The sequence below is a fragment of the Natator depressus genome, chromosome 1, assembly GCF_965152275.1.
Source record: "Natator depressus isolate rNatDep1 chromosome 1, rNatDep2.hap1, whole genome shotgun sequence".
In the NCBI taxonomy this organism is placed as follows: Eukaryota; Metazoa; Chordata; order Testudines; family Cheloniidae; genus Natator; species Natator depressus.
The window spans coordinates 258,506,092-258,531,406 of NC_134234.1; the positions used below are offsets into that span (position 1 = coordinate 258,506,092).

The following is a 25,315-nucleotide window of genomic DNA, read 5'->3' on the forward strand; positions in this document are numbered from 1 at the left end:
TTGGCTCCTCCATGTAGTCTGGGGTTCCGGCAGGAAATATTTCATTAAAATGGGGACATGCCAGCAAAAAAATTGGGACCTGCTGGTCTAAAGCCTCACATAATTCAAGAATGGACTTTTGTTAGCTAGCTCAGTATTTGTACCTTAGCAGCACAAAGCACAACACCTCTATCTTTCCTAGTTGCTCAACAGCCACACTAGATAATAGTGTTGCCCCTTTCCAACCTGAATGGCTAGTTGAAACTACAATAAAGAATAAAATTGTCAGACACATAAATGGACATAATTTGTTGGGGAAGAGTCAACATGGTTTTTGTAAAGGGAAGTCATGCCTCACCAAGCTACTAGAAGTCTTTGAGGGGGTCAACAAGCACGTGGACAAGGTCCCTCACCAAAGGCTGTCATGGAATAAGAGGGAAGGTTCTCTCATGGATTAGTAACTGGTTAAAAGATAGGAAACAAAGGGTAGGAATAAATGGTCAGTTTTCAGAATGGAGAGAGGTAAATAGTGGTGTCCCCCAGAGGTCTGTTCTGGGATCAATCCTATTCAACATATTCAAAATTATCTGGAAAAAGGGGTAAACAGTGCTGTGGCAAAATTTACAGATGATACAAAACTACTCAAGATAGTTAAGTCCCAGGCAGACTGCGAAGATCCACAAAAGGATCTCTCAGAACTGGGTGACTGGGCAACAAAATGGCAGATGAAATTCAATGTTGATAAATGCAAACTAATGCACATTGGAAAACATGATCCCAACTATACATATAAAATGATGGTGTCTGAATTAGCTGTTACTACTCAGGAAAGATCTTGGAGCCATTGTGGATAGTTCTCTGAAAACATCCACTCAATGTGCAGCGGTAGTCAAAAAGGTGAACGGAATGTTGGGAATCATTAAGAAAGGGATAGATAAAAAGACAGAAAATATCATATTGCCTCTATATAAGTCGACAGAATGCCCCATCTTGAGTACTGGGTGCAGATATGGTCGCCCCATCTCAAAAAAGATATATTGGAATTGGAGAAGGTTCAGAAAAGGGCTACAAAAATTATTAGGGTTATGGAACGGCTTCCAACTGAGGAGAGATTAATAAGACTAGGACTTTTCAGCTTGGAAAAGAGGCGACTAAGGGGTGATATGTTTGAGGTCTATAAAATCATGACTGGTGTGGAGAAAGTAAATAAGGAAGTGTTGTTAACTACTTCTCATAACACAAGAACAGGGGTCACCAAATGAAATTAATAGGCAGAGGATGTTGTGATGTCCAAGACCATAACAGGATTCAAAAAAGAACCAGATAAATTCATGGAGAATAGGTCTATCAATGGCTATTAGCCAGGATGGGCAGGGATGGTATCCCTAGCCTCTGTTTGCCAGAAGCTGGGGATGGGTGCCAGGGAATGGATCACTTGATGATTACCTGTTCTGTTCATTCCCTCTGGGGCACCTGGCATTGGCCACTGTTGGAAGACAGGATACTGGGCTAGGTGAACCTTTGGTCTCATCCACTATGGCCGTTCTTATGTTCGTCAAATTTCAGGGCTCTGGGGACATTCCAGTTGGAAGTAGAAACTGATGGAGTCCGGTACTTTCTTTGATGCAGTCTTCTTTATTTATAAGGAACATACAAAGTCCTGCTCCTCTGAACTCAGGCGGAACCAGTAACAAAAGGAGCAGTTTCTTAGCTTATGGCCCAAAGCCTCTTTTGCCAACAGACCCAAAAGCTTTTTTCTAGGGTCTCACTGTGCTCACAGGCTACTACTACTTGTCCTTCTTGCTTTTGTCACTGCCTCTCTCTGTTTTTTTCTGTTCTCAGTTTCTGTATGTTCTCTCACAGACTCACAACTCCCTTCCATTCCCCCCGCCCCCGCGACAACCTGGTTATAATACCAAGTGGAACTCCATACCCACCTGATGCTAGTTTCTGGGTGGATTCTATTCGGCCTTGTATTAGGTATGGCCCCTTAAGTATTTCTTACAACTATCTTAAGTGACAGGCATGTTCACACATCAGTTTGAATCAGGTTTTGAGTCAGCCCATAACAAGGTGTGACCGGGGTACCGGGGGGGGGGCATGCTGACATTGCTCAGTTAGGGCAAACTGCAAAGAATGGGGCAGACAATCCCCAAAAGTAGTGGTTATTGTAATACTTAGATTCACCAAGCCAGCAACAAAACAGCTTCTACAATACAATACCTTACTGGTTACTCAGAAGCCAAAATACAGTTCCCTGAAAGCAACCCATCCTTGAGCTCCCACCCAGACACCCAAGTCAGATATGATGAGGATTACTTTTTATATGATGAACAAGATATTCAGTAATATCTTGTTCATCATATAAAAAGTTTACCAATCCCAAAGGATCGGACACATTGCCCATCAGGTTAATGAATATCTCAGATCTTACCCAAATACACACTTACAGCCCATTCTTATTAACAAAACTAAGATTTATTAAAAAAGAAAAAAGAGAGAGAGTATTGGTTAAAAGATCATTATACGTACAGATATGAACAAAGTTCTTAGGTCAGTTTCATAGTAGAGTGGGTGAGCTCTAGAATTGCGGAGTCCTTTCCAGAGTCAGTTCATCAGTTTATAGTCCAAAGTCCAATATCCAAGATCAGGGTGATCCAGAATGGAGCTGGAGACCTCAGTCTTGTGACTCAAACTTCCCCTGATGAAGCTTAAGCAGCTCTGAGATAAGAGGCTCAGGGCCCTAGAGTTCTTTTTATAGTTGTCCAGCAGCCTCTTGACAGCGTGCAGTCCTTGGGTGACCAGTAGTGGTCTTGAAGTAACCTCCTATTTCCTAAGCACCATTGCTAATTAGTTGCATGGATTAATGTGAGGCAACTGCCCATTGCCTGCCATTTACAGGAAGTTTACTGCATACTTCCAAGAGAAATGAAGACAGTGCTTTTACTACACTGACAGTTCATCTAAATGTTAACATCTCCTTTTGATCTCTGACAGCGATAGACAGGAGCCCTTCAGTTACATTGTCAACCTCTAACAATAGATATCTAAACCAGAGGTGGGCAAACTACGGCCCACAGGCTACATCTGGCCCGCAGGACTGTCCTGCCTGGCCCCTGAGCTCCTGGCCCAGGAGGCTCGCCCCCGGCCTCTCCCCCACTACTCCCCCAGCCACGCATTGACGCTGCCATGTGGGCAGTGGGGCTGCGAGCTCCTGCTGCTCTGAGCGGCATGTAAAGGGGGCGGCGGCACGCGTGGTGATGGTGGGGTTGGGTAGAGGGTCCCGGGGGGCAGTCAGGGCCGGAACTGTCTCTTACTGTGTATCTGTACAATGCCTAGCACAAAGAGACCTCCAGGTACTAACCTAATACAAACACTAAATCACAGGAATAATTACCACATTTAAAGTAAAACTTAGACGCAAAGAAAACGATTGTTTTTTGTGGCTGCACAAAAACTTACCAAGGATGGTTGGTGCTTTCAGCTGGAAAGAGAATTTAGGTTTTACCCTGCAAAAAAAATAAAGACAATGTAAAAACCCCCAACTTCTTTGGGCAGGAGGAGTGGTTTCCCTCACCCCTTTAAATTGTGTGTTTCCATCTGGGAGTCTTAAGGATCCCTCTGTCCATCCCTACTCTTTTGGGTATTCCCCCGTTGCAGCTGACATTTGCCTGTCATGGATGAGACAGGATTCCCTTTGAACTCCGTTAGGACTAGTCCTTCATTAGGGTGCTACTGACTAATGCGGAGGACTTCCTGCCCAACGAATGGAACACATTGCCTCCAATGCAGTAACGTTTACCAGCATACAGTCACATTCCTAACTAGGTGTAACAGGGTCAGCACCCACCTCTCATGAGTGTCCCCTTTTCTCTGGCTGATATGCCTGCAATCCCAGGTTTTTTTCGGGGTGGCACCTGCCTCTCGTGAGCGCCCCCTGTCCCCAGCCGATGGTTCTCTAAGTGGGTCTTCAGCGACTCAGCCCTCCGGCCGAGCTACATACACTGTCTCCCCTTCTGGGGTTTAAAGTCCAAGTTCTTAGCTCAGCCCTGGTATGGGGCCGTAGCTCTAAGGTTTCTCCCAGAGGCACTGCCTTCTTCAGCCACCCAGCCAGGGCCCATCTCAGTACCCGCAGCTGCTGGTGTTTCAGCAGCCCAGGGGCTCAGTCTTCAACCAGACAAGCGGGGCCCATCTTGGTACCCTTGCTGGCCTGGCCAGGTTCTGTGCTCAGTCCCCCTGGGCTTCAGGCTGCCCAAACTAACCTTCCGCTGGTCCTGCTGCTCTTCCCACCAGCCAGGCACCTGGTCATCAGCAGCCTTCCCTGGGCTTCAGTCCTGTCTGCAGTGAGCTCTCCACAGTAAGCTGTCCGCGGTACTGCTGCTCTTCCAGCCAGCCAGTCACCCAGGCTTCACTCCTCAAGCTCCAGCCAGCAACTGACTTCTCTGCTCTAGTGCTTGTCTTATATAGGGCCGTTCTGGCCCCAGATTAGCTGCTTCATCATCCCTCTGATTAGTTGTTCCTCTGCAGCCACTCTAGGCTGCCTGGAGGACTTCTCACTGCTGTATTCTGGGGCAGGGTGATGCAGGCTGCAAGGCCTCCAGCAGGGGACCTCCAGACCTAGTCCACCCTGCCACTCTAGGGCTGTCAATTAATCACAGTTAATGCATGAGTTTATCGCAAAACAAATTGACTAGATTAAAAAAAATAGTTGCAATTAATCTCTGTTTTAATTGACTGTTAAATAGCAATAGAACACCAATTTAAATTTATTATAGATATTTTGGATGCTTTTCTACATTTTCAAATATATTGATTTCAATTACAACACAGAATACAAAGTGTACAGTGCTCACTTTATTTTTATTACAAATATTTGCACTGTAAAAAAGATAAACAAAAGAAGTAGTATTTTTCAATTCACCTCATACAAGTCCACTCAATCCTACTTCTTGTTCAGCCAATCGCTCAGACAATCAAGTTTATTTACATTTATGGGAGATAATGCTGCCCGCTTCTTATTTACAATGTCACCTGAAAGTGGGAACAGGTATTTGCATAGCACTGTTTTAGCAGGTGTTGCAAGGTATTTACATAAGAACCTAAGAATAACCATACTGGCTCAGACCAAAGGTCCATCTAGCCCAGTATCCAGCCATCCGACAGTGGCCAATGCCAAGTGCCCCAGAGGGAATGAACAGAACAGGTATTCATCAAGTGATCCATCCCCTGTTGCCCATTCCCAGCTTCTGGCAAAAATGGCAGATATGCTAAACATTCATATGTCCCTTCATGCTTTGACTTGTAGGCTCTAAAGCAGTGGTGGGCAACCTGCGGCCCGTGGGCTGCATGTGGTCCATGAGGGTAAGCTGATTGCAGGCTGTGAGATATTTTGCTGACATTGACCATCTGCAGGCACGGCCCCCTGCAGCTCTCAGTGGCTCCAGTTTGCCGTTCCGGGCCAATGGAGGCTGCGGGAAGCATGACAACATAACCAAACTAGCACAGAAGCCAAAACTACTCAAGGTTATGGAGAAGAGTTTGCCTTTTGGGACTTTGCTTGCTCGAATTCTCTTGGAATATCACTGAATAGAGGCTGAAGAGAATGTAATGAGCTGGACACACAGCAAAAGCATTGCAGTCAGACTTTAGGTACACAAGGCACTTCAAGGTGGAAAGGTTTGTTTGTTTATTTTATTTTTTGTTGTTTAAAGGCCCCATTAGCATTCCAAGAACCACTGCTCAGCTCTGCCCATATCAGGCAACTGTAGCTTTCAGCTCAGGTGTTGTTACGGTACCAGGGGAATAAGTGATCTGACAGCCCCAGAAGAGTTCTTAACCACTGCGAAAGCAGTCCCAGCAATTAACCAAGAATGGACAATCTCTCTTTTTTCTGGAACTTGGGCTCCTTCTGTCCAAGGACTGTTACCCGACCTTGGCAAACATCAGTCTTCTTCAGGGCAACCCTGTACTCAGTCATTGTTCAGGCTTTGCCCAGATGGTTCCCACCAGGGTAATATGGGCTGCAAGTTCAAAACTCAGCCAAATTATACCCCTATGTCCCCAAAATATCTAAAGTTAATATGTAAATGTGGTGCTGCCTTACTCAGTCCATGCCTCTTGCTCTCCAGCAGATAACAGCAGAGCGCTGACTCTGTTTCCTTCCTTCTTTCCTAGGCTTCAGGCCACAGGGTTGACCGTACTGACTGACTTCTCTGAGGATTTACAAGTCAAATTGTTAATTAGTTAGCATTGCAATCAATTACAAGTGAGCTTTTAAGAAATGCAGCACTTGGCTCACCTTTTCTTTGATGGAACGATCCTGATAATAGAGTAAGACAGACATTTCTATGTAGTTAAACCTCCTAGAAAACACATGCAAAAATGATTTTAAATTAAAAGGTACAGTACCAAAAGTAATATCCCTGCAAGCTGCGTGGAAACTTTTTAAAGACACCATATTAGAGGCTCAACTTAAATGTATACCCAAATTTAAAAAACATAGTAAGAGAACCAAAAAAATTAGTTAGCATTGCAATCAATTACAAGTGAGCTTTTAAGAAATGCAGCACTTGGCTCACCTTTTCTTTGATGGAACGATCCTGATAATAGAGTAAGACAGACATTTCTATGTAGTTAAACCTCCTAGAAAACACATGCAAAAATGATTTTAAATTAAAAGGTACAGTACCAAAAGTAATATCCCTGCAAGCTGCGTGGAAACTTTTTAAAGACACCATATTAGAGGCTCAACTTAAATGTATACCCAAATTTAAAAAACATAGTAAGAGAACCAAAAAAGAACCACGTGGTTAAACAACAAATAAAACGAAGCAGTGAGAGGCAAAAAGGCATCCTTTAAAAAGTGGAAGATAAATTCTAATGAGGAAAATAGAGAAGAGCATAAACTCTGGCAAATGAAGTGTAAAAATATAATTAGAAAGACCAAAAAAGAATGTGAAGAACAGCTAGCCAAAGACTCCAAAAGTAATAGCAAAACTTTTTTTAAATACATCAGAAGCAGAAAGCCTGCTAAACAACCAGTGGGGCCACTGGACGATTAAGATGCTAAAGGAGCACTCAAAGACAATAAGGCCATTGCGGAGAAGCTAAATGAATTCTTTACATCAGTCTTCACTGTTGAGGATGTGAGGGAGATTCCCAAACTAGAGACATTCTTTTTGGGTGACAGATCTAAGAAACTGTCCAAAGTGAGGTGTCATTAGAGGAGGTTTTGGAACAAATTGATAAACTAAACATAATAAGTCTCCAGGACCTGATGGTATTCACCCAAGAGTTCTGAAGAAACTCAAGTGTGAAATTGCAGGACTACTAACTGTCATCTGTAACCTATCATTTAAATCAGCTTCGGTACCAAATGACTGGAGGATAGCTAATGTGACAGCAATTTTTAAAAAGGGCTCCAGAGGTGACCCTGGCAACTACAGGCCAGTAAGCCTCACTTCAGTACCAGGCAAATTGGTTGAAACTATTGTAAAGAACAAAATTGTCAGACACATAGATTAACATAATTTGTTGGGAAAAGTCAACATGGTTTTTCTAAAGGGAAATCATGCCTCACCAATCTACGAGAATTCTTTGAGGGGGTCAACAAGCATGTGGACCAAGGGGGTCCAGTGGATATAGTGTACTTAGATTTTCAGAAAGCCTTTGACAAGGTCCCTCACCAAAGGCTCTTAAGCAGAATAAGCAGTCATGGGATAAGAGGGAAGGTTCTCTCATGGATTGGTAACTGGTTAAAAGATAGGAAACAATGGGTAGGTACAAATGGTAAGTTTTCAGAATGGAGAGAGGTAAATAATGGTGTCCCCAAGGGGTCTGTTCTGGGACTGGTCCTATTTAACATATTCATAAACGATTTGGAAAAAGGGGTAAACAGTGAGGTGGCAAAATTAGCAGATGATACAAAACTACTCAAGATAGTTAAGTCTCAGGCAGACTGCGAAGAGCTACAAAAGGATCTCACACAACTGGGTGACTGGGCAACAAAATGGCAGATGAAATTTAATGTTGATAAATGCAAAGTAATGCACATTGGAAAACATAATCCTAACTATACATATACAGTGATGGGGTCTAAATTAGCTGTTACCGCTCAAGAAGGGGTTCTTGGAGCCATTGTGGATAGTTCTCTGAAATCATCCACTCAATGTGCAGTGACAGTCAAAAAAGTGAACAGAATATTGGGAATCATCAAGAAAGGGATAAATAATAAGGCAGAAAATATCATATTACCTCTATATAAATCCATGGTATGGCCACACCTTGAATACTGCGTGCAGATGTGGTCACCCCATCTCAAAAAAGATATATTGGAATTGGAGAAGGTTCAGAAAAGGGCAACAAAAATTATTAGGGTTATGGAACGGCTTCCATCTGAGGAGAGATTAATAAGACTGGGACTTTTCAGCTTGGAAAAGAGGCGACTAAGGGGTGATATGTTTGAGGTCTATAAAATCATGACTGGTGTGGAGAAAGTAAATAAGGAAGTGTTGTTAACTTCTTCTCATAACACAAGAACAGGGGTCACCAAATGAAACTAATAGGTAGCAGGTTTAAAACAAACATAAGAAAGTATTTTTTCACACAGTGCACTGTCAACCTCTGGAACTCCTGACCAGAGAGTGTTGTGAAGGCCAATACTATAATGGGGTTCAAAAGGGAGCTAGATAGATTCATGGAAGATAGGTCCATCAATGGCTATTAGCTAGGATGGGCAGGAATGGTGTCCCTAGCCTCTGTTTGCCAGAAGCTGGGATTGGGTGACAGGGCATGGATCACTTGCCTTTGGGGCACCTGCCATTGGGCACTGTCAGAGGGCAGGATACTGGGCTTGATGGACCTTTGGTCTGACCCAATATGGCCGTTCTTATATTCTTATGATTTTGAAGAAATTGGGTTGTAATTAAATTCTTAATGATTGATGTCTAATTGTTATAATTCCAGTCATGGAAAACTCAGATCCTTCTTAAGTAGTGCTACTGTGATGGTTAGATACCACAGGCATGAGCAGATATATATATTGTTTAAAAAAATCCTAGATATTGATGTCAGAGGTAACAAAGCCAGTCAAACCTCTTCCTTTTTAGCTAATTTGCCTGCTATAATTCTACTGCTGAAGTGGAGAGAGTGGGAGGGAATCAAGAGTCCTCACCAGTACATTTTTTGACTCCAACTATCATAAGATCGGCCTCCAGCTGTGACTCCTCCTACAGATTTTGTGTAAAATTATGGCTTGCATAAAGTGGGGACAGGCACACCTTCATCACCACTCCTACGAGGTCTGGGGAGGAGCTGAAGAGAAACAATAACTACACAGCCCAGCACTTTGCTATTTGTAAAGTCCTGTGTGGGCTTATGGCACTTCATTCTTAGAAGAGAGGGCGTGATTAGAATAGAATAGCTAGCGAAATAGATAAAAACGGAGGGAAAGGAAGAGAGGGATGGGGAGAGTGAGAGAGGGAAAGTAGGAGAAAGAAACAGAAAGACAGACTGGGAGAAGGTGAAACAGGAATAGGGAAAGTGTTGGAGGGGAAAGGGAAAAGCGTATTGGGGGACAGAGTGAGGTAGGAGAGACACAATGGAACTGCTCTCCTGGCTCGGGTCCCAGCTCCCATCCCTCTGGAACAGCTTCACAACACTTGGCCTCTCTTGTGCTGTCTTTATCCTGCTTTTCGATCACATGAAGCGCAGAAAGAGATGGAACAACTACCCCCCAGGTCCTGTCTCCTTCCCTTTCATTGGGAACTTGCTGCAGATCAATTTCCAATGTCCTCGCCTTGCCTTAACAGAGGTAAGTGCCAGAGGGACAGATGCCTTTCACTGACTGGCAGAGAGGGTTGGTGAATAGCAGCCATGCCAGATCAGTTTCTGGTTCTTGTGTGGCAGCTGAACTGCACTTATTATTTACTGCATTGCAGGAAGATTTCAATCTATAAAAGGAGAAAAGCTAAACAGAATAAAAGCAAGGCAAAAAAAATCACTAATTTTCATCATGTGAACTTGTGACATCCCCCTCTCACTGTAGGTGGTTGGTTAATTGTTGATCAGTAATACATTATGGAACCATATATACATCAAAACTGTAAACCAGTTTGCATCGTTCACTATACTTGTTAAAGTAAATGTTAACATAAAGAAAGCATTGACACTAGTTCACGCTACTCTAATGGTTGAGAAAGCAGCAATGTAAGTGCCTTATTCATCATTTGGGCCCTTAAACTAGGACTTGGACGCACCCTCCAAAGGGGTGTGTGTAAATTGGAGAATTACATCACTTTAGCAATGGGTCCCATACACAGCTGTATAGTAGAGCTGGTGGGAATGTCTTAATTGAACCGGTTTTTAGACCAGAAATGCTGGTTTTGATGACTATTCCCCGGGGGTGGCCTTTTGAAGGGAAAATGTGTTCACTTTGGAAAGTGTTTGTTTTGGAGTTCTTCATTTCTAATTATTTTTATATTATTTCATAACACATCAGTAGCAGTACTATTCAGAGCGCTATTACCACTGACATGTTATGGATAAAATGTAATCCTATACAAATAAAAAAGCCCCATGTAACAAAACAGCATTAGAATCTAAACTTCCAGATTTCAAAATGACATTTTGAAACAAAAACATTCCAAAACAGAACTTTTTTGGAAATTTCAATGTCTGGGAAATTTGTTTTCATTCTGATTCTAACTGGAAACAAATTTCAAAATGTCAAAATTTCCGGCTATCTGGAAATTGAGTTTTGACCAGGCTAATGGAAAGCTGAGTGTTGGTGCAGTGAGACAGTAGTTTGAAACCCAACAATGTTCTTTATGGACAAATAGCAGCTGGGAAATTAAGGTGGCCGGGGAGAGGGACACTGTTTGCCTTTCCACCCAAATCCGCACGGCATGGTATGAGAACGTGGTGCTGAGCTAGATTCCTCCTACCAGAATTGGGCATATTCCCTCTTGGGTCTGCAGCCTTGCAGGGATTAAGCACTCTGCAGTCAAAGCCCCTGTGCCCTCTGCCTGCCACAGACTATGCTACAGTGTCTCTCATTTTAAGCTACAGCCTTTGTAGCTGTTTTTAATTTTTAATCCTGTTTTTCTTTTTTTCTCTTTTCCCTCTTACTTGACAGCCCAGTGAGAAGTTTGGAAAGATCTTCTCTCTTCAGGTTGGATGGAAAAATGTGGTCGTGCTGAATGGGTTAGAAGCTGTAAAGGAAGCATTAGTCCAGAGATCAGAGGACTTTGCTGATCGACCACCCTTTTCTTTATTTGACCATTTGGGCTATAGAAAAAACTGTGAAGGTAAGTGTCCCTCGAGCAGTTAAAGCTTCTCATAGTCCAGGGCAAATTTCCCATCTCCTCCATGCACATCAGTTCTTGGGGAGCACAAACAACATGGCTCTGCCTTCAGGGTACATTATGGGTCCTGTACATTTTGATGGACTGTGGGTGTATATGCATACGCACACACAGTGTGCACACACAGACACCACTGCCCTCTGCAGGATGGGCTGATTGCTAATCTGGTTGTAACAGGTGAGTAGAAACTGGTTTACAGCCTGACGCTTCTCTCCAGTTGCCCCAGGCTGCTGGTGTCACAACATTGCTTTTCAGCAAAATGGATGCCACCAGCAAGAGCCGCAAAAGCCATCTGGCATTATAAACTTTATTTGAAAACCTGTTTCACAGACAGCCCCTAGAGTCACAAAAACCGGAAGTACCAGGAGGTCTGGCCCATGGAGCGGTGTTGGGAACTATTGCTCTAGCTCACACAGCTTCCCAAGGGACCCAAGCCCATTTCTCCCCACAAGTATCACCTTCGTGAGCCATGTGTACAGTGGCACAGTTAACAGGGGGAAATAAATTAACTAAAAAGAGTAAATCAATACAACAAAACCAACCCTTTTCCATTTATTAAAGCAGTGGGGAGGGGCGGGGGGAACAGGTGGCTATGTGACTAGTATTTCTTTGAAACCCTGCAGGGATAATGATGGCAAGGTATGGCCGTGGCTGGAAGGAGCTGAGGAGATTCACACTCTCCACCTTGAGGAATTTTGGGCTGGGGAAGAAATCCCTGGATCAGCGCGTGACTGAGGAAGCTGGATATCTATGCTCTGCGTTCAGTTCTAAAGATGGTATGTTTGGGAGAGTGGAAACTCTCATATCTCTAGGCATAAAGCAGGGAAGGGGGGTGCTCTCAAGAGTAGGGTACATGGAGCTGGAGGTAAGAGCAATTCTAGAGGAGGAGGAGGAGAGGTTTCCATGTGGAGATGATCCAGCCACTGTGGAGGGGATTCAGCTAAATAGCAAGGTGCAGTGCATTTCCCACTTCCTGTGGTGTTGGAGGGTCTCATTGAGAACATCCCCATGTAGCAGCAGGCTGCGATCCTGGTGTGCCTCCTAATCTCCTGGGTTGGTTCCTGTATCTTTTTCAGGCCATTCTTTCAATCCACGCTTCCTCATAAACAGTGCCGTCGGCAACGTGATGTGCTCCCTCACTTTTGGCAACCGCTTTGAGTACAACAACGAGAAATTCCTGAGGATGCTACATCTGATAGAGGAGGCTTTCAATATAGGAGCTGGAATCATGTCCCAGGTAGCCCACAAAAATCTGATTGTCAGTAAAGATGAAACCTCTTGGTTGCCTGGGTGGGTCCGAGGGGGATGAAGAGCTCACACTCCATACGGTGTTTTAGACAAAGGTGCCGTGGTGCTTTTGATTCAGGGATTATGAACGAGTTTGGATAAAACAGAAATCTCCTGAAACCCGTCAAATGCTTTCTGGCTAGGGTTTGCACATGGCTATTTCCCTTGTGTTCCTCTGCATTTTCTAGAGGCAGCCGGGGCAGGAAGTGGGACTGCTGAAATGCCTGGAGATAGGTTGGTCTCTTCGGCTTTGTCTACAGTGGCACGGGAAAGACAAAACTTTTGTCATTCAGAGGTGTTAACAAAACATCCCCCAAAAGACAAAAGTTTTGTCGACGACAAGCGCTGGTGTGAACAGCGCTTTGTCAGCAGGAGTGCTCTCCTGCCAACAACACTACTGCCGCTCTTTGGGGGTGGAAGTTTTCTGTCGGCAGGAGAGCTCTCTCCCGCTGACAAACAGCAGCTACACTGCACGCCTCTAGCGCGACGCTCAAAGCTGCGTAGTGTAGACATAGCCTTAGTATGTCTTGGTCAACAAGAAACGTGTACAGGAAATTCTAAGGAGGGCTTGTTATCGGGAGATTTCCAGCCCAGTTTGGATGAACTGATGGCCTGGGATAGTTTAGAGAAGTTTCCTAATTTGTAAGGGTTTTTCTGAACAGAACATCTAAAACTTAAAACAACAACAACAAAACCAACCCCCGACTTCAATGCTTTTCAATACAGTAAGAGAACTCTGTGAATATCTTTAGGGAAGGAAGGCATCCAGAACCTCCCACCTTCTCCCAACTGGGAACACAAGTGACTTTGCTCTATGTGATTTTTGCAAGAAGCTGACTTTCAGACTGGATCTTACTACTATCTTCTATATCACACACACATTCTTACAAAAGAATTAACTATCCCATTAGTACAACCAAGATCAGGGAATGGCAAGTGAGAGACTTTCCTCTCCTCCAGAAAACCAGCCCTTCAAGGGAACTCCACCTTACAGGCCCTTGGCCATCACACTCAATAGATAGATCAGGGGAAAAAAAGGGTATATGAGCCCAGCCCATAAGGGTCAGTGACATTTATCCTGAGTGAGGACTGCAGCATCAGGGCCAGTATTTGTAACATTTAAAATCTCCCTAGAGCCTTGAAACAATAAGAAAAGTCTCAACAGTAATCTTTCCCCTGCCCCTCCATTCTTTCACTGTTCTCCTGTTGCCACTGTCATGTGGATGGGAGGCTAGGAATAGCCCGTAACAGAATGAGTCTGAACTGAGGAGGGTGTTTAGTCCCAGGGGCAGTTAGTCAGATGGTTAGCTTACATGCAGACAATGTTGGTCACAACACATTGTATTGCATGGTGGAGGGAGCAAGGTAGGGAACTCAAAAACATTTACCCAGTGTGAAGTCGGGGAGCTGGCCTGTTGGGAACATTCCATCCCAGTTCCATCTCTTCCCCCACCGAGTATCTGAGAACTGCCTTTCTTATCTAATGCTTTTCCTCTCCTGTCTCTTCCGTCCTAGATTCTGAACATGATGCCTTGGTTGTTGTATATTCCTGGGCCTCATCATAAAATCTTCCAACCCTATGCTGATAGCTTTGACATCCTAAGAGAGATTGTGAAGAAGCACAAGGAGACCCGGGATCCAGGCTTTACCAGAGACTTCATTGATGCTTTTCTGGAGGAGATAGAAAAGGTAGGAGGAGACAGACATGGATCCATATTTTGCTGTTTGGATATGTGTGGTTGTGATGGAACAACCCGTCAGTTATGCTGAGACCTGGACCCTGCAGGTCCTTTCACCCGAGTGTTGCCGGCACCCAGTGCCAGAGGCGAACAATAGCAAGGTTCATTGCCCGGTGTGCGTCACCCAATAATCATAACGGGGTGGAGAAGCAGAAAAGTTTATTTGCAGCTGCAAAGAAGGTACCGGGAGAATAGAATCTCAAATCCTGCACCCAGAGCAGGAAGTTACACAAGCTTTTATATATATATATATTTTTAGCATATTTATTTAATAGCAAGCTGCCCTAAGTATTTATAGAGCCAGCCAATTTAGTTACCAGCTAGTTTTTTTGTTTTTTGTATTATTTGTTAAACCATATATAAAGCTGCTTTATTCAGCATTGTTTTTTTTATATTTGCTTTGTTTGGCCTTGTTTAGTTTCAGGCAGTTTGACTTTGCAACATATTGTTGCAAATTTTTAGCATAACTGCTGCGAGTGCCTTCAGGCGGGGGGGGCCAAGGACACTTGGGCCTAGTACACATAACTGCTGCGAGTGCCTCCGGGGGGTGGGGGGGGGAAAGGACACTTGGGCCTAGTGCGAGGCGGCTTCATCGACACTCGTGGTCTTCCATTCCCTCGAGTTACCTAGTGGCCATGCCCCAGTATCCCCAACAGCTCCCTCCTTTGAGAACACTCAACAGCCTTGGCTCTGAGTTTTTTCACTTGGGCTACTTATTTTTTTACAATAGGATTTTGCATAAGCACTTTGTGATAGCCCTGAAGAGAATGACTTATTAACTTTTGCAAAAGGGCCCTGACACATGAGGCTGAACAGCATAATACCACTCATACAAGCAATACAGGAAAAAGAAATTTTAATAACAGGCTAAATAAACCACCAAGCCAAGACGACAAACCCCAGCCTGAAAACAAGGTTTGCAACCAATTGCTCTCGGGGCAGTATAGGCAACCTGAGCTCTGGCTCGGGCATGGGCCTTAGGCTGTACCACCTTTTTATAGATTTTATAATTGCTATTATTTATATATACATAACACTGGGGCCTGACGAGGGCACAAACCCCTTCCTGAGATGCCAAGAGATAGTCCAAAGCCAGCCTGTTTTGGAGGGAAAAGGTCCTGAGCTGCTGTACCTTTTTATTTAATGTTTTTATTGCTGACTCTAAATTACTAACCAAGTTTTTTAACTTTAAGGCAATTTTTTTAAGTACCATTTGCAGCCTTACAGTATAGCGGCCTATGCATGCCATGGCTGGCCCGGTAAACAGTGGCGCTATTCCCAGTACAGAGCACCCTACAAGCTTCTGGGTTGTGAGGGGATTTTTTATATTGCCCTTTAATGCTGTAGTCAGTCGCCGCAGGGTCTTTTTTTGTGACTTAACAGAGGTATTTTGGGCATTTCTAATCTTGCCTTTGGGCAGTGTGGCAGTTATTGACAGATGAGGAACTTCATGAGCTATATAACTGCTATCTGTTCCGTTGGCTGGCAGCACCTTGTAAGCCTTTTGGCCACATACAAAACAGTGACCCTATAGGGCCCAGTAAGGACTGTTTTTAAGGGGATTCCTGGGATATTTAAGGCTGCTTTGGCTGCTTTTTTAAACAGTTTATATGCCCTTAAGAGGGCATCCCATTTTTTTGATTGGGTACAAGTGGGGGTGTTTCTAATTGTGCCGTTTAAATTACACTTGCCATAGGGACTACTACAAACCCACCATTGGCTTGCTACATTGGAGATATTAACTGGACGGCAAGTTATATTTCTAAACCCCTTTTTTGTGGTAAGATTATTTGTAAGAGTTTTTTTTAAAAGGGGAGGAACCATTACACCCACACTGCTGACCTTTTTTTTTTGGTCTTTATTTAATACTTATTAGCCCATTGTGTAATAACACAGGAGCTCTTTCCCACAGGACGCCCATAGTGATTAAATTGGTTTCGGGTAAAACATAATACGTCCTCAGTGAGTACTGCAACTGAATACTCCTGGTCCTGATAGGTGGCTTGCTGTAAAGAGGTCTTGTTTCAGAACGGCGAGTCCGTTCTTTCCTGCTCTTTGGTGGCGGCTAATTCTGCTAGGGTCAAGGGCAGCATGTCAAGGGGCATTCCCGTTTTGGGGGACAGTGGAGTTGGAGCACATACCCAGCAATCAGTCTGATTTGTTAAAGTAGCAACATGGTGCGCAAGCGAAACAATGGAGTTATGCTCCCAATATGCACAGTTTGGAAATAACAATACAAAGAATAACAATATTACCCAATTAATTATTACCAGAGTTTTTTTAACCCAGGGTCTTCAGTACCTGGGTGGGCCCATTTTAGCGTTAAGGTGCCCGCTATTTGTGTCTTTTAAACAGTAGCTTTAGCCCGAGATCGTCACTAGATGAGGAGTCAGCAGGTTGGACGGTCCACTGTTCTGCTGACGAGAGGGCGGGTACTGCCTTTAGACGAGAGTGATGGATCCAGTTCTTGTGTCCCTCGACCTTTGCCGCTGTATGGGAGATCAGCAGGACGGTATAGGGTCCTTTCCACTTTTTCTGGAGAGGCTCGTCTTTCCAGGTACGAACAAGCACGGAGTCACCGGGCTGTAAGGAGTGGACGGGAGAGTCCAAGGGGAGAGGCTGGGAATTTTTGGTATACCTGTGAAGAGACAAGAGAACAGCAGACAGGGAACACATATACTGAGACAAAAAACCATCACCCAACTCCCATTCCCCTGACAGAACCGGGGTGCCATTTATAGGCCATGCCCTTCCAAACATAATTTCAAAGGGACTAAGCCCTAATCTACCCTTTGGGAGAACGCGGATATGGAGTAGGACGAGGGGCAAAGCATCAGGCCATCACAGTGAGGCTTTTTGGCACACTTTTGAGAGATGTCGTTTAAGGGTCTGATTGGTACGCTCCATTACACCACTGGCTTGCAGTCTCCAGGGCGTACGGAGTTTCCAGGGGATCTGTAAGGCATTTGAGATGCTTTGGATGATTTTTGATGTGAAGTGTGTCCCGTTGTCAGATTCCGTCCACCAGGGGAGTCCAAAGCGAGGAATGATTTCCTTAACAAACTTGAGGGCCACTGTTCTGGCAGTGCAGTTACGGCATGGGAAGGCTTCTGGCCATCCGCTGAACCGATCCACTATGACAAGGAGATATTTGAACCCTTGGGTCCGGGGAAACTCAGTAAAGTCTATTTGCCACATTTGTCGGGGGCCCAGAGTGGGTTCCAGGGCAGCTGGTGGCACAGGATGTCCTGGTTGGGGGCTATTCTTTTGGCAGACTAAGCAGTCTGCTTGTACCTGGGCAGCCAGGGGTCGGAGTCCGGAAGTGATAAAGTATTTTCCCGTTAGTTGGATAAGTGCTTTCCTGCCAGCATGAGTGGTTTGATGTAGTTTTTGCAGCACCGGCCGAATCAGGCCCTTTGGTAGGAGGACCTTCCCTTCCGGGGAATGGAGCCATTCCTCCTTTTCCCTGAGACTGAGTTTGTCAGTTAGCTGTCTCTCCTCCCCAGAGTACTGAGGGGTTGGAAGCTCCCCTACTGATGGGATAAGGGCATGCATATGGGCATTCTCAGTCTGAGGGGATGGCAGGGTTGCAGCGTGCTTAGCCTCTCTATCTGCCCGCGCGTTACCTCTGGCCACATCTTGATCTTCCCTTTGATGGGCTTTACAGTGTATCACCGCCACTTCCGAGGGAAGTTGTATGGCTTCTAGGAGCCGGAGGATTTGGGGCCCGTACTTGACTGGGGAGCCTTGGGCTGTCAGCATTCCCCTTTGCTTCCATAGGCCAGCATGAGCATGTAGCACCCCAAAAGCATACTTTGAATTAGTAAAAATGTTGACCCGCTTTCTTTTTGACAGTTTAAGTGCACGGGTCAGGGCTATGAGTTCGGCCAGCTGGGCAGAGGTCCCATCAGGCAAACCTTCAGCTTCCACAGTGTCATGGAGGGTCACAACAGCATAACCCGCCCTCCTTTGCCCATCTATTACAGTACTGCTACTATCAGTGTACCACTCATAATCTGCATTTGGGAGGCGTACATCCTTTAAATCCAGACGGCTGGAGTAGTGGACATCTATGATCTCTAAACAGTCATGTTTTTGTTCCTCTGTTTCTGGCAAGAGGGTGGCTGGGTTAAGGGAGGGGCAAGGCTGTAAGGTGACTTCAGAGTTCTCTAACAGCTTAGCCTGATACCGAGCAATCCGAGCCTGGGTGAGCCAGAGCCCACCCTTTGCATTCAATAAGGCTCGGACCATATGGGGAGTATAGATTTGCATAACCCCTCCCAATGTTAGCTTTTCGGCTTCCTCAAGCACTAGGGCAGTAGCTGCGACCGCCCGTAAACATGCCGGCCAACCCTTTGCAACCTGATCCAGTTGCTTAGAAAAATAAGCCACAGGACGTCTCCATGCTCCTAACAGCTGTGTGAGCACTTCTAGGGCCACCCCCTTTTGTTTATGTACATACAACTGAAACGGCTTAGAGAGATCCGGCAGGCCCAGAGCCGGGGCTTCCATTAACTTTTTTTTTAAGATTTTAAATGCCCTGTCAGCCTCTGGGGTCCAATAGAAGGGGTCATGATCTGCTCCTTTTACACAGTCGTACAGGGGTTTAGCCCATAGTCCAAACTCTGGGATCCATATTCTGCAAAAGGCTGCCATACCCAGAAAAGCCCTGAGCCGCTTACGATTACTTGGGGTAGGAACTTGACAGATAGCTTCCTTCCTTTCGTTTGAAAGCTGACGCTCCCCTTGCCGTATGTGGAACCCGAGGTACCGTACCTCTGGGAGGGCGATTTGAGCCTTACTTCGTGCTACCCGATATCCCCGGAGTCCAATAAAATTCAGGAGGCTCACGGTGGCTTTAAGGCAGGGGGTTTGGCCCACATTGGCTTTAACAAATCATTTACATACTGCAGAAGGAGGGCCTCCTCATTATCCCACTCCTCTAGGTCCCTGGCCAGAGCATGACCAAAGAGGGTGGGGGAGTTTTTAAATTCCTGCACTAACGCTGTCCAGCAAAGTTGCTTTTTAACCCTATTTTGGTCCTCCCACTCGAAGGAGAAGATCTCCTGTGACGGGGTGGCAACTGGGATGGTAAAGAAAGCATCTTTCAGATCGAGGACTGAAAAATGGGTATACTGTCCCCCTATAGAAGCCAATAAGGTATACGGGTTAGGGACAAGAGGGTGCAGAGTCTTAACCCGTTCATTGACTGTGCTTAGGTCCTGTACCAGCCGATACGTGCCATCAGGCTTCCGTACGGGTAGAATGGGAGTGTTCCAGGCTGACTGACATTCCCGGAGAATACCATACATTAGGAACTGATTTATAGTTTTTTGGCCTTTCCCTGGTATGAGCTGAATAGTAATGGGGGTCATGTGGGTGGCCTTTTCTGGGATCCCTGATGCCCACACGAGGGGGTACACCTGGTCTTCCCACGGGCTCTATTCTGGGGCTTGCATAGCTGAGGGCTCAACTGCAAGGGTCATGATCCATGCATTATCAGGGGGTAAGGTAAGGGTTATTTTATTCTCAGTAAAATGCAGGGTGGCACTGAGGCAACAAAGCAGATCCTGTCCCAGCAGAGGTGTTGGTCACTTAGGGAGGTATACCAACTTGTGGGATATAGTCCTGTTTCCCAAAGCGCATTCCACTGGGGCATACACTGGGCACTTGGTGTCTCTGCCTGTGGCTCCCACCACGGTAAGGGAATCTGCTACTGGCAACTGAAGGGGTCGATTTACGGCAGTTCGTGCCGCTCTAGAGTCCACTAAAAAATCTATTTCTGAGCTTCCCATCCTCATCTTTTCTCGGGGTTCCGGGGGTAGGGTGGTCCGTCTCCCCTGACACCCCTATTCCTGCTCCGCCATTGCCATCATAGAGGCACCCCCCTTTTCTTTCCTCTTTGGGCACTCATTTTTCCAGTGTCCCTCTTGTCGACACAAGGCACACTGGTTGCAACCCAGTTGTCTCTCCTGCGAGCCCGGACGTTCGCGTCCACGGCCCCTTCCTCCCCGGCCACTTCCCTGAGTGCTGGCCTGTACCACTGTTACCATCAGTCTCACTTGCTTTCTCTCCTTCTCTGTCTCTCTCAGACTATAAGCTCGGTTTGCAGTTTCTAAGATTTGTGCCATGGTCATGCCCATTAAATTCTTTTTTTCTTTTGTAACTTTTTTTTAATATTAGGGGCTGCTTTGCTTGTAAAAATTCCCTTAATAATTGATTCAGTTACCTGATCATCAGGGTCTGCATTAGTGTTCTGTTGAATTGTGTCCCGAATACGCTGTAGAAAGGCCCCTGGGCTTTCTTTTAAATCCTGCATTACTTTATATGGCTTTGCCCAATTATTAAGTCGGACAGCCGAGTGACGGAGTCCATGCAAAAGCAATTTCTTATAGGAGGTAAGGCGGGTCATATCTCCAGGATTATTTGGATCCTACCTGGGGTCTGCTCAGGGGACTTGTGCATCCGGGTCAGGGACATTAATAAGATCCCGGTCATACCGTTTCTGCGCCTCCTCCCTTGCCTTGGGCACAACCTGTTGTCTTTCAATCTCAGACAATAGGGGTCGCAGGAGGATGTTACAATCATCCCAGTCCGGCTTGTGGCTGCTAAGACATCCCTCAAAAACTGAAATAAACCTGCTTGGGTTGGTGGAAAACTCTCCTTCCTGTGCTTTGAAAGCAGCCAAATCCATTAAAGGGCACGTGAGCATAAACTTGCATAGTCGTGGCCGGATGCCTGTCCGATCCAGACCGGGCGACTTTAGTTTCGGTGATTAAGGGGTATAAGCCAACCATTGGGGACTTACAAGGTGTGAGTGTAGGGGCCGAAGGGAACACCGGCTCTGCCATTACAGTGGGGGTGGGGGTCTGGGGACTAACATTAGCTGTTACTGAACCTGTCGGAGTCAGATTACAGTGCTGTAAGATATCTGGTTGAGTACATAAAGCCAAAAACAAATGTGCATACATATGTTCATTTTATTTCCTTGTTTTTTGACAGAACAGGAGTAACTGGAGGATCGTGTTGTAATTAATTGACCCACCTGGTGGCCACCACTCCTGGTCCTCTAGTTGATATTGAGGCAGTTAACTGTACAGAATTGTTTTAATTGACTCTTAGTCATCGGATCCGCACCAAATACCTTCCAGTTTGCTAGAATGCATTCTAGGGGCATACACCATGCCCTAACCCCCGAGCTCTGTCCCTGTCCCATACCTACAGGGTAACTCTGGGCATCCCCAGGTTCCAACAGAGCATACAATCTGGATTTCAAAAGGTTCCTACCTTATCCAAGGGACTGGTTCCTCACCGTCACCTGCAGCTGCTTCTCCACTATATGAGTGCGTTGCACCTTTGTGCCCTCCGGGGTCGATCAAATCACATCTCCTCTGAGGCCCCCGATGAACTCACCGGTGTGCGCTGGGCGTTGGTTCTTTCCGCAATCCTTGACCTCCAGGAGGGGTCCAGGCAAGGCTAAATAGCAGCCTCGTCGCCCACCCAGGGACGCCAAAAGCTGTTGCCGGCACCCAGTGCCAGAGGCGAACAACAGCAAGGTTCGTTGCCCGGTGTGCGTCACCCAATAATCACAACGGGGTGGAGAAGCAGAAAAGTTTATTTGCAGCTGCAAAGAAGGTACAGGGAGAATAGAATCTCAAATCCTGCACCCAGAGCAGGAAGTTACGCAGGCTTTTATACATTTTTTTTTTAGCATATTTATTTAATAGCAAGCTGCCCTAAGTATTTATATAGCCAGCCAATTCAGTTACCAGCTAGTTTTTTTGTTTTTTGTACCATTTGTTAAACCATATATAAAGCTGCTTTATTCAGCTTTGTTTCTTTATATTTGCTTTGTTTGGCCTTGTTTAGTTTCAGGCAGTTTGACTTTGCAACATATTGTTGCAGATTTTTAGCATAACTGCTGCGAGTGCCTTCAGGCTGGGGGGCCAAGGACACTTGGGCCTAGTACGCATAACTGCTGCGAGTGCCTCCAGGCGGGGGGGGCCAACGACACTTGGGCCTAGTGCGAGAGGGCTTCCTCAACACTCGTGGTCTTCCATTCCCTCGAGTTACCTAGTGGCCATGCCCCAGTGTCCCCAACACGAGTGCATGCAGCAAAGAGCACAAAGCTGTTGCTCTCTAGTGCAAGTAGAGGCAACATGTAGGCACACACATGCAAAAGCACTAGGTGAGTGGAATTAGATCTCGAGATCCTCGTACACCTACCCCCTCACACTCAAGGGCACATGGAAAAGAAAAGTTCAGGATGTCTAAGGAGGCCTTGGTTTAAGTGTAACCTCAGCTCACAAATGCGGTGCTTAGTTATTTAACAATTCACCTTATCTTCCCTGCCTCTGATTTATCTCGGTTCCAATAGCACTTCACTCCCAGTGGAGTGGTATATGGCATGTGTGAGAAAATGCCAATCAAAATGCAGTTCGAGGTCATTATTCACAGTGAGGTAGCCCCCTAAGCTCCAAGGCAGGATCAAGGCCCCACTGTGCTGAGTGCTGTACGGATACACTAATAGACACAGTCCTGGCCCCTCAGACGTTAAGAGTATAATTTGCTCTATTCTGTGCGATCCCTTTCACATTATTTACTGGCCCATGTGTAAGGGGACTGTTGCCCCCTTACTAACATTCAGTGGGGGCGTTTTAGTTGCTAGCTCCCAGTACTAAAAGGGGGAAGGGTTGATGAGGAATCAGGACCCTGAGACTGCCAGTCCCTAGGAGCAATGGGGAGAGGCCAATGCTCCAGGTCAGCCTGAATGACAGGGCGGGCAGGCTAATCAGGGGCCCTGTCCTCCGTGTGACTGGAATTGCCTTGGTCAGACAGAGTGGGGCCGAGCTAAGGAGAAAGCAGGGGCCCAAGCTGAGCTGTGGAGCGGAGCTGGGCCAGATCCAGAGAGAGCAGACCCTGTCCTGGGAGCAGAGCTGCAGCCCCAAAGCCCGAGGCACAGCCCAGAGAGAGCAGACTTGCCCTGGGAGGAGAGCTGCAGCAACCAGAGCCAGGGGGGCCAGAAAAGCAGCCCACGAAGCAGGTCAGTGCTGGGAGCCCAGTCACAGAAGCAGCCTGAAGAGCAGACCTGTCCTGGGAGGAGAGCTGTAGTAACCAGAGCCAGAGGGGCCAGAGAAGAAGCCCAGGGAGCTGGAGGAAGAGTGGAGCTGGAGCTAAGACAGAGTGGAGCTGGAGCTGGAGCTGGGGCTGGAGCAGTCCGGAACCGGGTGTCATGAGCAGCTAGGGAGAGCGAGGGGGGACCCTGGGCAGTGGGCCCAGCACAGGGAGACGCCTCAGCCAGGAGGCTCTGCAGGCCAGACTTGGACGGGGATTGGTAACCCTGACAGGGCGGGGGCAACGCTGGGAAGAAGGGCCTTGCCACCTAGAGCCTGAGAGCATGTGGCCACCACCAGAGCGAGTGTCCAACCCACAGCATCCCTGCAGCACAGCCAGGGCCTGAGAAGGAGGCCTGGGACTTACAAGGACAGACTGTGAACTGCCCGGATATTCCAGAGACACTGTTTGTGATGTTCCCTGCCACAGAGCGGGGTGATGTGTTTCCTTTAACCTTTCCCATTTTCCCTTATTCTTTTTAAAATTAATTGTTGATTAAATAACTTGCATTTGCTTCCAATTGTATGTAATGGTCAGTGGGTCAGAGAAGTGGCCAGTGCAGAGAGAGTACCCCGGAGTGGGGACACCCTAGCTCCTGTCCTAGGTGACCACAGCAGCGATGGGGGTTGAGCCCCCTGGGAATCCTGGGCCAAGCCTTGCTGGGGTTATGAGGACTCTGCCAGACAGGAGAGTGGAAGGTGGGTCCTCAAGGGCAGGGAGGCCACTGGGTAAAGGAAGTGGGAGTGAGGACTCAGATCCTTTCGCGAGCCCACTTCACCGGGGTAGTGCAGAAGCCAGGAAAGTTCCCCACAATAGCGGGACTATTCCCCCACTTACAAAATTGGCGTCATGAACAGGATTCTATCCACAGGGTCCACCCCACTGGTTTACTGATTGAGTTCTGGTAGCACTGTCCAGGCCTGGTCAAGAACCCTATCATGTCTGTTCCAGACCCAGATATGGTTCTGAAAGAGCAGTTAGTGCTGGGGCTCCAGGATGATTCCCTCTGCTGCAAAATGAAAAGGAGGTTTAAGGAAGAGCCCAGTGAGAAGTTCCATGAACTCATGCAGGCTGCCATTATGTAGTCAGAAGAAGAGGAAGTTCCTGTGACAGAGACAGCCAAGCCTAATCCCCGTACACAAAGTGGGGGCCTAGTGAATGCAGCTGCTGGGGAAAAGGCCCTGCCCCAAACACAGTTAACACTGGAAAGTTTAAGTGAGGCTGTCCAAAAACTGTCGGTCCAACAGGAGGAGATGATAAAAGTGATGACTGAGTTAATGAAAGAAAAAAATCCCATTAGTATGTCAAAGTATCCAAGGGCACCGGGATCCTGAAGAGCCCCACTAAAGGATGAGCTGGGAAGGTACATCTGTTACACTAGTGAAAGGCCAGGGCATACTAGCTGGGAATGTCCACTAAGAAAGAGAACAGAGTCCCAGGCACTGAAAACCAATGGGGCACCAGGAGCGAGTGGTCCATCTACAGTAGAAGGCCAAGCAGTGGCAGAAGGATTCCTAGGCCTCTCCTTGGTGGAAAATCACTCTGCATACAGTGTTGAAAGGAATGTGGGCAATGCCAGCATATCTAGTGACTTCTGTAAGTGAGCATTTGGAGACTGTCTAGCTGCTGAAGTATGTATAGCAGGGGTGAAGACCAGATGTTTGTTAGATACTGGCTCAGAAGTCACCACCATTACTGAGTCGCATTTTCAAAAATATTTGAAAGACAAGGAGCTGACCATGCACATCACACAGTTTGTATGTCTAACAGCAGTTAATGGACTGGAAATCCCAGTGGTGGGATGCCTGGAAGCAGACATAGACTACATGGGCC

General features: G+C 46.3%; 1 protein-coding gene across 1 annotated transcript in view; it reads left to right on the plus strand.

Moving 5' to 3' along the window:
- The first annotated feature begins 9,452 nt into the window (after positions 1–9,452).
- The window catches only part of LOC141980473 (cytochrome P450 2D15-like), a 35,128-nt gene continuing 19,265 nt past the window's right edge, over positions 9,453–25,315 (plus strand). The window contains exons 1-5 of the mRNA XM_074941724.1: positions 9,453–9,790; positions 11,114–11,285; positions 11,966–12,118; positions 12,419–12,579; positions 14,145–14,318. Of these exons, the coding sequence (XP_074797825.1) occupies positions 9,578–9,790; positions 11,114–11,285; positions 11,966–12,118; positions 12,419–12,579; positions 14,145–14,318 (873 nt within the window). The 5' untranslated portion in view covers positions 9,453–9,577. The remainder of the gene's footprint in view (positions 9,791–11,113; positions 11,286–11,965; positions 12,119–12,418; positions 12,580–14,144; positions 14,319–25,315) is intronic.